General features: G+C 26.4%; 1 protein-coding gene and 1 pseudogene across 2 annotated transcripts; one reads left to right on the top strand and one right to left on the bottom strand.

Moving 5' to 3' along the window:
• Positions 1–259: 259 nt before the first annotated feature.
• LOC127097268 (embryonic abundant protein VF30.1-like) lies at positions 260–1,450 on the bottom strand (annotated as a pseudogene). Its single transcript, XR_007792974.1, has 3 exons — positions 1,367–1,450; positions 1,118–1,233; positions 260–1,021 (listed from the first exon to the last, which is right to left on the bottom strand). The product of XR_007792974.1 is annotated as an embryonic abundant protein VF30.1-like (transcript).
• A 9,012-nt stretch (positions 1,451–10,462) lies between these two features.
• LOC127097277 (embryonic abundant protein VF30.1) lies at positions 10,463–11,791 on the top strand. The gene is made up of 3 exons (XM_051035781.1): positions 10,463–10,613; positions 10,761–10,866; positions 10,963–11,791. The coding sequence occupies exons 1-3, from the start codon at positions 10,575–10,577 to the stop codon at positions 11,622–11,624; spliced, it is 807 nt and encodes a 268-aa protein (XP_050891738.1). The 5' UTR covers positions 10,463–10,574; the 3' UTR covers positions 11,625–11,791.
• The last annotated feature ends 221 nt before the right edge of the window (positions 11,792–12,012 follow it).

Genomic DNA, 12,012 nt, shown 5'->3' on the forward strand with positions numbered 1-12,012 from the left:
GTCCCACTTGTATTTAAGCAAATGAGCGGTGTGAGTACTATTATTCTTTTTGCAGTCTGTGTGCAACCATTTTATAACTTTTAAAAGTAGTGGAAATTTATTATTACTCTTTCTCTTATTTGTTTTTTTCATCTTTATCACCTTGTACACCAACAAACAGACTAATAAATAAACTAGAATATAAAACATACAATTATTTTTCATTATGCAATTGAAACATACATGAATGATTTTATCGAAAAATACAAAGTTGCAACCATAGTTCTAACTTTGTTTTATTTAGGATACATAAAATCATACTTGTCCTTACATACATTTATTATTTGAACATAAATCCAGTTTGAACATGAAGTTAGCATCTAGATAACACAAGGACGGTCAACAGAATAATTAGGCACCCAAGCAGCAGCCTTATTGCCAATGAAATGGCAAACAGAAACAGTTCCAGGGCTAACTTTGAGAGCTTCGTAAAGCAACTCAGGGTTCATACCTCTTGTATCATGATGACAAACGGTTAAAGCCTTTGCTTTGCTTCCATCAGGTGCTGCCAACGAGACCACGTAAGCGGTTGTTTCACGCACTTGGTGGCAATTGAATACAACTTTTTCAAAATTCAATCTATGACACATCACTGCATTGTCACCAACTTTTTTTACTTCCTCCACAACATATTGGTCTTCATTTTTGTCGAAGGTACTTGAAATAGCCTTAATCTTTGATGTTCTAAAATGTGAAATGACATGATCAATCATAGATTCTAAAGATGATACACAATATTTGTGTTCTCCTTTAGCAGTTGGACTATTACAAAAGTCATCCAAACTTTGTCTTTCTTTATTCTCCAGCCATATGGAATCAGTCACACCTTGTCTTGGTTCTGTGAATGGCCGCACCATCTTTGCAACAGACTGAGTGTTACCCAATACTATTTTCTTTCCAGGATAAAGATCATGTGGAAAAAAAAGTGTCGAGTATTGGTTTAATTCTTCGACTCTAATGGGTAGGCTATTAGTTTTTCCATCTGCCACATAAAACAACATATTATAATTACTTCAAAAATCATGATAAATAGTTTTATTATGAGACAACATTTCGTTATATAATTCATGTTACTAACAAGGAAGCAAAAGATCTGAAAAAGCCTCAGGGATAGGTGTGTTTGGCCACACATATTTCCAATAATCTTCTCCGGATGGTATGGGATGGTATGGCACCGGTACTCACAAAAGCCAACTGTGAAAATAATAATTCACATTTTATATATTAGTGTTGAATTCAAAATGATTAAAGAGTTTTTTCCTCATTCATTCTTATAAACAAATATACATCATCATATATACAATAGAGTAGAAAATATATAACTTACACAAAAGAGAGCCAAAACCGTGATATGTGAAAACTCCATTTAGCTAGTTACAAACAAGTGGTAACTGTGAAGACTTTAGTGGAGTGTGTATGAAACTGTTACAACTTTCTCATTATTTATAGGTAAATACATACACTATAATTGCATGCAAAACTTGTCTTATTGATCATATTCATTCCTCCAAGTGGTAACAAACTTTATGCACGTGCCATCCATGCAAAACAATTGCATTATCTCCTCATTCTTTGCAAAGTTTTTGTGTGGTTTCGGTTTTTGTCTAAACTTACAAACTTTTTGTGCAAATGCCGTCCATGCAGGAAGATGCCATTAATTACTATCCAAACTTTGATTCTCCTTGAGCATAGCATGTGCATAATATTTACTCATTTACTGCATTATTTTACACAACTGTTTTAAACACTCCAATACTTTATTAAAGTGCCTCACGATATTCTTTTATTAAATACAGTATCGGGCAAATATATAATTTAAAGACAATATATATTTTCTGTTTATAAAATGAAAATTATATTTAATATGAATCGGTTGGGTTTATAGCTCAAGCCTTAGTTACTATTTTGCTTTGCTTTAAAAAGTTTATAACCATACTTAAAGCGTTTTTTTGATATATCAAATATTTAGGTAGAGTTTGCAACTTTAGTCTTTACTAGACCCTTATTTTTAAAATTTCATATATACCATTCTTTTTATAATAAAAAATAATAGAAAGTGGATCACCAAAGTTAGTGATCAACAAATCTCACGGTATCTCGACTATATATTCATTATCAGCGTGTTCAATATTTTCATCGTTAATTTTGAAAAGTTGGAATTTTGAGTGTTTGATTCGGATCAAATAAAAATCCTGATTCGAATCATTTTGGACAGTTGGAAACCAGAAAACTTCAAAATAATTTGACTTGAATCATATTTTACACATGATTTAAATCATCAAACTCTGGGATCATTTTTGTCTCAATTGATTCGAATCACACTTTACACATGATTCAAATCATGCAATTTTTCCATTATTTTTCCAATTAGCTCGTCCTGTTTGATTCAAATCAAATTTAACAGATGATTCAAACCAAAGGTGGGTGTCACTCAAAGTCTTTTAGACATCTACCTATGGATTATTAATTTATAGTGACATATTTTGAATGTTAAGAGAAGTCAATTTGTCTTGTAGTGTCTTACTATTTTTTGTAATAAAATTTCAATTTCAACCAAAGCATAACTCTTCAATTAATTTGGAGTCAAAACCAAAACAACAGAATTTAGAAGAATGTATTCTAGTTGCATGTCCCTAAAACATTAAGGAGGAAAACCCTAATACAATTATTTTGTTGATTATCTTACCGATTTCATCTTTGATTTACATTCGATTATTGAGTCTCTTTCATGATTGCATGTCTCTCTGAATCAAATTTTGAAATGATTCGTTTTTAACATGCATAAACCATTGGTTAGATTTGAACTTCATAATGATATTTTTAATCAATTACATGAGTCAACTGATACCACCGACCACGCCATTAAACACAAACATAGAAACCAAGATCATGACTATGATTCAAACCGTCATAATATACTTGATATAATATGGTATATACAACCGCCAAAATCTTCACTATTTTTCTAAAAATATTATGCAACCAATCTTTATTCATATATTATTGGAAAAGGCAAAAGTACTTACCAATTTGCACATAATATATCGCAATGATTAGAAAAAAAATCAATAATGTAATTGGGATGATAGAAGAAACAAGTATATATTTAATACCTAATTTAATGTCAAATTTTCTTCTCTAAAACTATAAATAAGTAGCAAATCCAAGCCAACAATTCTACAAACAACATAGAATTATATATACTTTTAGTAATACTGTGACAAGATTGACCTTTGATTAATTATGGTATATGAGCATATGTAGATGACAGTGTCTATCTACTTTATATTTTTTCCACTACTAAATTGTAAATAACCTTTTTCATGAAAAAATAATAATTTATATTTAACCATTTTAAAATTATAGTACAAAAAATCTTATAAAATAAAATGGTCATACAATGTTTTTAAGTTTAATTATAATTTTCAAATAGAAATACAAATGCTTCAAATTCTTTCTAAAATATAATTTTTAGTCTAAAATTTCTAATATTCATTTCACTATAATGTGTAACGTTCCATTCATAAATTTTTTATATAAAGAAACTACATTGATATATTTCACTAAAATTGTAAATAATTTATTTCATGAAAAAGATAATAATTCATATTTAACCGTTTTAAAACTATAGTACAAAAACTATTATGACAACGCTTAAAATAAAATGGTCATAGAATAATTTTAAGTTTAATTATAATTTTCAAATAGACATAAAAATACTTTCAATTATTTCTAATATATAATTTTTAATTATATCTACAATTACATGTTACAAAACTAAATTTAAAATAAAAAATTAGACAATCATTTTTCAGCTACAATATAAATTTTTACGTACAAATTTTCCCTAATGTATTAATAAATTATATTTAATTATCATTATAAATAACTCAATTGAATTAAATAATTTGCATATATGTTAAAAATTATTATTTAATTATTTTTTGGATTAAAAGTCCATTAGGATTTGTTTGTTTTCTGTATTTAATGAGCTTTGGCGTGGCCATAAGAATTATCTTTATAACTAAATTCAGAATTTAACTATATTGAAAATAAATGAAAATAAATAAAAAATTAATTGAATTAAATAATTTGCATATATGTTGAAAATAAATGACATAGTCATTTATTATATAACTACCAAAACATATTAGAATATCGAGAGGTTCATTTTAAATTTTAATATATATCAAGATGATTATTTATATGATGTTTGAATCTTAGAATTTACATTATCTTCAATCCACAAAATGATGAAGAAACATTCTTAGAGGGTATTAAAAATTATAAAATTTTATGCACTTATTTTACATTTTCAATTTAGTTTTAATGTTTTATCTTGTATTTATATGATTCTAACATATTTCTTATTCACTTTATATATATATATATATATATATATATATATATATATATATATATATATATATATATATATATATATATATATATATAGTGGCGAAGCCAGATAAAAAAATTTGGGATGACCGCTAACGTAAAATAAAGATTATAAATAAAATGTAAATAATATTTTAAATAAAACATTAAAGTTAAAATAAATACAAAGTTAATTACTAAAAATTTAAATTACATGACTTAAAACTACCTTAAAGTAATGTTTTACGCGTTCCGAGTGACTTGAAATCGTCAATAATTGACTCTGAACTAATGCTTGCACTAATCTCCCTTTCAATATATACTGTCATGCTATCTCCAAGAAATCCATCATCCATCTTGTTTATCAACTTAGTCTTAATAATTTTCATTGCTGAAAAAGACCCCTTAGTTGTGGCCGTAGAAACGGGAAGAGTTATGATAAGACGAAGTAGTCTATCAATCAAGAAGTAAGTTTCAGCCTGTCCAGATGCAACCAAACATGAACATAGTTCTTGAATAGTTGATAAATTATTCAAGTTTGATGCTTGACGAGCAACAAATAGAAAATGTTGGAGTTAAAATTGCAAATTATTCTTCTCTTGATCACTAAAATCCATAGGATAATATTTTTCAACTAAAGAACAAATAGTATCAATGCTATAAGCTTTATATCCATCCTTAGGAGATAAAGAACAAGAGAGAGTTAACAAATCCATTGCTTGCTCACTGAATCGGCTATTCAACTCTTGTAACTGTTTGTCAATGGTAGTGAAAAAGATTTCAACTTTAAAGTAATGCTGAATTGTGACTTGATTCTCTTCAAGACGGGAGCGTCCAAATCTTGTTGTTGAATGAACATCATTAAGATCAGGAATCTCAATACCATGCTTTTCACAAAAAGATACCACTTTAGTAAACAATATATCCCAACCATTTTCTCTCAAACCTTGAATAAGAGGTTTTGTTGAACGAACCAAGTTCATAGCATTAACTACATCTTGATTTTTTTTAAGGTTTGACAAAGCATATCTGTTATTCCCATGATTTCTTTCATCAAGTGCAAAATAAATATAAAATCAAACGCCTTCAAGTAATTGTAACAACTATCTGCATTCCCACGTGTAGCATAACTCCCTCTATCTTTTGCAAAAAAATTTAAAACTAAACAAGTTGCTTCATACATGTTTATCAAGTTAGAAATTGAATCGTAATGTGATCCCCAACGAGTATCTCCAGCTCGTTTCAATGTACCAACTTGATTTGCATCTTTACCAGTTACAATCTCATCAATCTCTAACAAATAAGAAATTTCTTCTAATTGGGCAGCTTGTAACTCATCATGACACTTTGTAGAAGAACAAACAACATTCACAACAAAGATCAGCTTCTCAAAAAATTTACGAATAGGTTTGACTTCTCTTGATGATGTAACTAATGCAAGTTGCAATCGATGAGCAAAACAATGAACATAGTATGCATAAGGACAATCCTTCATAAAGAGGGCTTGTAAACCATTCCATTCTCCTCTCATATTTCTAGCACCATCATACCCTTAGCCACGAATGTTGGAAACATTAAGGTTATGTCAAGAAAGTATATCACATATTGCTTCCTTAAGAGTTAAAGATGTGGTGTCTTTAACATGTGCCACATCAAAAAATCTCTCTTGTATTAAACCAACTTTATCAACAAATCTTAATACAAGAGCCATTTGTTTCTTTTTTGACTCATCACGAGCTTCATCAACAACGATACAAAATTTGGAATCACCAATTTCCTCACGAATACTCTTTTTCACCCTACTAGAAAGAATTTGCAAGAGCTCTTTTTGAATTTGATGTGAAGTATACTTGCAATTTTGTGGAGCATTTTTCAACACAACTTTTGCAACTTCATCATTGTAGGATGCTAAAAGTTTCAATAACTCAAGAAAGTTACCTTGATTTCTTGATTTGCTACTTTCTTCGTGACCCCTAAAAGCAAAAGCTTGTAGTGTTAACCAACGAACAGTGTCAATTGAAGTCTTGAGTCATAACCGATTATTCATTCTTTGACTTGAACTTTGCACTTGAATAACATTTATAATATGACCATCTTGATTCAACAAGTCTTGACAAGCTTTCATTACATTGTTGTGTGGTGAGCAAGGATCCTTCCCTATGTGTTTAAGAAAGGAACAATGTTTTCCATTCCTAACTTTCTTCCAATTTCTAAAACCCATTGAAATAAAGACAAGTGATCCGGGACGTCCACTTAGTTTTTTGTTAAAAGGGTAACATGGTAAACAATATATATATATATATATATATATATATATATATATATATATATATATATATATATATATATATATATATATATATATATATATATATATATATATATATATTTACAAACATATATTTTTCTTTCAAATAAATATATATTTTTTATGTGATTAATTCATATCATTGTTTCAATTATAATTCATAATAAATTATTGTAAAATAAATTTAATAATTATATTATGTCAAACTAAATTCTTATCATATTTAAAATTTAATAAAATATAAATAAACTATTTGCACCCGCACAGATCTTCATCTAGTTTATTTATTATTTCAGATACAATGTAGATTCAGATATATAAAGTAATGTTCAGTAAAAACTAAATTGTAAATAAACCAAAAATCATATTAGAGAATTTGCTCTTAAAATAAAGTTTGATTTGATTACATAAGTTGTTTAATTTCTGACACAAATTCATATATTTAACTTGGACTATAAAATCATTGTTAGATTTAATTTTAATTAGAAAATATTCTAATGATGATTTTTCTATTTAAAATTTCATGTAAATGGAGTTATTTCAAAGTACATATTTTAATAAATATTTATTTATTATTTCAGGTACAATTTAGATTCAGTGAAGATACAAGACCATTCAGAATTATAGATATATGAAAGTGAAGATATAAGAATATTAAAATACAAATATAGGTGATTTTTTTTGTAAGATGAATTAAACTCTCTATATGTTGAAATATTTGAATTTAAAAGAAAATGGGACAATTGTTTAATTTTAGTTATTTAACTTTGTCTTAGTTCTTAATGTATTTTAAAATATTTATAATAAGCAATTTGATTTTAATATTACTAATATTCCTCAATTAAATTTAAAAGTAAAATTATAAATTTATTATATTTTGATATGATAAAAATCTTATTTATTGAAGTTTTAGTGACACCTAAAAGAAAATAATTTCTAGGTATAATTTCTATTACTTGTAATACTCACGTGATATATAATGACATGTGTTGTAATTTTAGGTAAAAACTTAACTGTAGCTAAAAGTTATTGTGACATTCAATTTGGTGTCACACCACACCCCTTATAGTTGACACCAAATGTGGGTGCCACTCAAAATCTAATAGACATCTACCTATAGATTACTAACTTTTAGTGACATATTTTGAATGTCACAAGAAGTCAATTTTCTTGTAATGTTTTATTACTTCTTTGCAACAAAATTTCAATTCCAGGCAAAGCATAACTCTTTAATTAATTTGGAGTTAAAATCAAAGCAACAAAATTTAGAAAAACTTATTGTAGTTGCATGTTCGTAATACATTAAGGGGAAACACTTTAATACAATTATTTTGTTGGTTGTCTTATCGCTTTCACCTTTGATTTAATTTTGATTATTGAGTCTCTTTTATGATTGTACGTCTCTCTGAATCAAGTTTTGAAATGATTCATTCTTAGCATGCGTAAACCATTGGTTAGGTTTGAACTTCATCATAATACTCTTAATAAATTACATGAATCACTTGATACCACCGACCATGCCACTAAACATAAATAGAGAAACAAAGATTATTGCTATGATTCAAAACAATGGCGGTTTTACAATAATCGCCACACAAACCGTCGTAATATACTTGGTATAATATTGTAAATTATAATTGAAACAATGATATGAATTAATCATATATAAAAGTATATTTTTATTTTATAGACAAATACATGTTTACACACACATAATATATATATATATATATATATATATTATATATATATATATATATATAGATATATATAATATATATATATAATATATATATATATATATATATATATATATATATATATATATATGTATATACATATATATATATATATTATATATATATATATATATATATATATATATATATATATATGTATATAATATACATATATATATATATATATATATATATATATATATATATATATATATATATACATATATATTTATAAGATAGTATATATTTATATATATATATATATATATATATATTATATAATATATATATATATATAAATATAAGATAGTATATATTTATATATATATATATATATATATATATATATATATATATATATATATATAAGTATATATATATATATAAGTATATATATACTATATATATATATATATATACTTTATATATATATATATATATATATATATATATATATATTATATATATATATATATATATATATATATATATATATATATAAAAGATAGTATATTAAAATTAAATTAAAAATGTAAAATAAGTGCATCAAAATTTATAATTTTTAATACCCTCTTAAGAATGTTTTTTTCATCATTTTGTGGATTAAGGACGTGTAAATTCTAAAATTGAAATATCGTATAAATAATCATCATGATAGACATTAAAATTTAAAATGAATCTCTCAATATTGTAATATATTTTGGTAGTTATAGAATAAATTGAGTATTGTGTTTGTGTGTATTTGACTATGTCATTTATTTTCAACATATGCAAATTATTTAATTCAATTGATTTTATTTATTTATTTTCAATATAGTTAAATTCTGAATTTAGTTATAAATATAATTCTTATGGCCACGCCAAAGCTCATTAAATACAGAAAACAAAGAAATCCTAATGGATCTTTAATCTAAAACAGAATTAAAAAAATTATTTTTTACATATATGGAAATTATTTAATTCAATTGAGTTTTTTTATAATGATAATTAAATATAATTTATTAATATATTGTATAAAATTTGTATGTAAAGGAATTTATATTGTAGCAGAAAATTGATTGTCTAAATTTTTTATTTTAAATTTAATTTTGTAACATGTAATTGTAGATATAATAAAAATTATACTTTAGAAAGAATTTAAAGCATTTTCATGTCTATTTGAAAATTATAATTAAACTTAAAATTATTTTATGACCATTTTATTTTAAGCAGTCTTAAAACAGTAAAATATAAATTATTATTTTTTATTAAAAAAGGTTGTTTACAATTTAGGAGTGAAAAAATGCAAAGTAGATAGACATTGCCATCTACATATACTCATATACCATATAAATTTTTTTATGACCAAAGATATAGATTCCGAAGAGAGAAAGAGTTTTTCGTAATGGATTTTGGAAATTAGCAATGGAAATATCGGAGACACTAATGATGAATATATAGTCGAGATACCACGAGATTTGTTGATTACTAATTTTGGTGGTCCAATTTCTACTATTTTTTATTATAATAAGAATGTTATATATGACATTTTAAAAATAGACATCTAGTAAATAAATAAATAAAACGCTTTAAGTATTGTTATAAACTTTTTAATGCAAAGCAAAATATTAACTAAGGCTCAACATATTGAGCTATATTTCATTTTATAAAAAAGAAAATAATATTGTCTTTAAATTATACTGTATTTAATAAAAGAATATCTTGAGGCACTTTAATAAAGTATTGGAGTGTTTAAAACAGTTGTGTAAAATAATGCAGTAAATGAGTAAATATTATGCACATGCTATGCTCAAGGAGAATCAAAGTTTGGATAGTAATTAATGGCATCTTCCTGCATGGACGGCATTTGCACAAAAAGTTTGTAAGTTTAGACAAAAACCGAAACCACACACAAACTTTGCAAAGAATGAGGAGATAATGCAATTGTTTTGCATGGATGACACGTGCATAAAGTTTGTTACCACTTGGAGGAATGAATATGATCAATAAGACAAGTTTTGCATGCAATTATATTGTATGTATTTACCTATAAATAATGAGAAAGTTGTAACACTTTCATACACACTCACTAAAGTCTTGACAGTTACCACTTGTTTGTATTAACTAGCTAAATGGAGTTTTCACATATCACGGTTTTGGCTCTCTTTTGTGTAAGTTATCTATTTTCTACTCTATTTTATATTTGGTTTTGGGTTGAAATTGTCATGGACTAGTTTATAAGAAGGAATGAGGAAAAAACTGTTTAATCATTTTGAATTCAACACTAATATATAAAATGTGAATTATTTTTTTTACAGTTGACTTTTGTGAGAACCGGTGCCATACCATCCGGAGAAGATTATTGGAAATATGTGTGGCCAAACACTCCTCTCCCTGAGGCTTTTTCAGATCTTTTGCTTCCTTGTTAGTAACATGAATTATATAACGAAATATTGTCTCATAATAAGACTATTTATCATGGTTTTTGAAGTAATTATAATATGTTGTTTCATGTGGCAGATGGAAAAACTAATAGCCTACCCATTAGAGTCGAAGAATTAAACCAATACTCGACACTTTTTTTTCCACATGATCTTTATCCTGGAAAGAAAATAGTATTGGGTAACAGTCAGTCTGTTGCAAAGATGGTGCGGCCATTCACAGAACCAAGACAAGGTGTGACAGATTCCATATGGCTGGAGAATAAAGAAAGACAAAGTCTGGATGACTTTTGTAATAGTCCAACTGCTATAGGAGAACACAAACATTGTGTATCATCTTTAGAATCTATGATTGATCATGTCATTTCACATTTTAGAACATCAAAGATTAAGGCTATTTCAAGTACCTTCGACAAAAATGAAGACCAATATGTTGTGGAGGAAGTAAAAAAAGTTGGTGAAAATACAGTGATGTGTCATCGATTGAATTTTAAAAAAGTTGTATTCAATTGCCACCAAGTGCGTGAAACAACTGCTTACGTGGTCTCGTTGGCAGCACCTGATGGAAGCAAAGCAAAGGCTTTAACCGTTTGTCATCATGATACAAGAGGTATGAATCCTGAGTTGCTTTACGAAGCTCTCAAAGTCAGCCCTGGAACTGTTTCTGTTTGCCATTTCATTGGCAATAAGGCTGCTGCTTGGGTGCCTAATTATTCTGTTGACCGTCCTTGTGTCATCTAGATGCTAACTTCATGTTCAAACTGGATTTGTGTTCAAATAATAAATGTATGTAAGGACAAGTATCATATTTTATGTATCCTAAATAAAACAAGTTAGAACTATGGTTGCAACTTTGTATGTTTCAATAAAATCATTCATGTATGTCTCAATTGCATCATGAAAAATAATTGTATGTTTTATATTCTACATTATATTATTTATAGTCTTTTTACATTTGTTTTCCACCTCTTTTTCCAACAACCTTGAAAAAGACTAATTTGGTATTGATTATCACATCGTTCATGTATGTTTCAATAGTGATTTGAACTCCACGGATTCAAATTATGTGATATTTAAAGATAAAAAAAATATGGGAGTTTTTAACCCAAGATATTGAAGGAAGGATTTA

Source organism: Lathyrus oleraceus, chromosome 6 (genome assembly GCF_024323335.1).
Source record: "Lathyrus oleraceus cultivar Zhongwan6 chromosome 6, CAAS_Psat_ZW6_1.0, whole genome shotgun sequence".
Lineage (NCBI taxonomy): Eukaryota > Viridiplantae > Streptophyta > Magnoliopsida > Fabales > Fabaceae > Lathyrus > Lathyrus oleraceus.

Excerpts from the sequence above, each read along its gene's own strand:
- LOC127097277 (XM_051035781.1), top strand. The coding sequence starts at position 10,575 with ATGGAGTTTTCACATATCACGGTTTTGGCTCTCTTTTGT. Across the intron at positions 10,614-10,760 it reads CGGTTTTGGCTCTCTTTTGT|TTGACTTTTGTGAGAACCGG; the intron begins GTAAGTTATCTA and ends TTTTTTTTACAG. Across the intron at positions 10,867-10,962 it reads TTCAGATCTTTTGCTTCCTT|ATGGAAAAACTAATAGCCTA; the intron begins GTTAGTAACATG and ends TTCATGTGGCAG.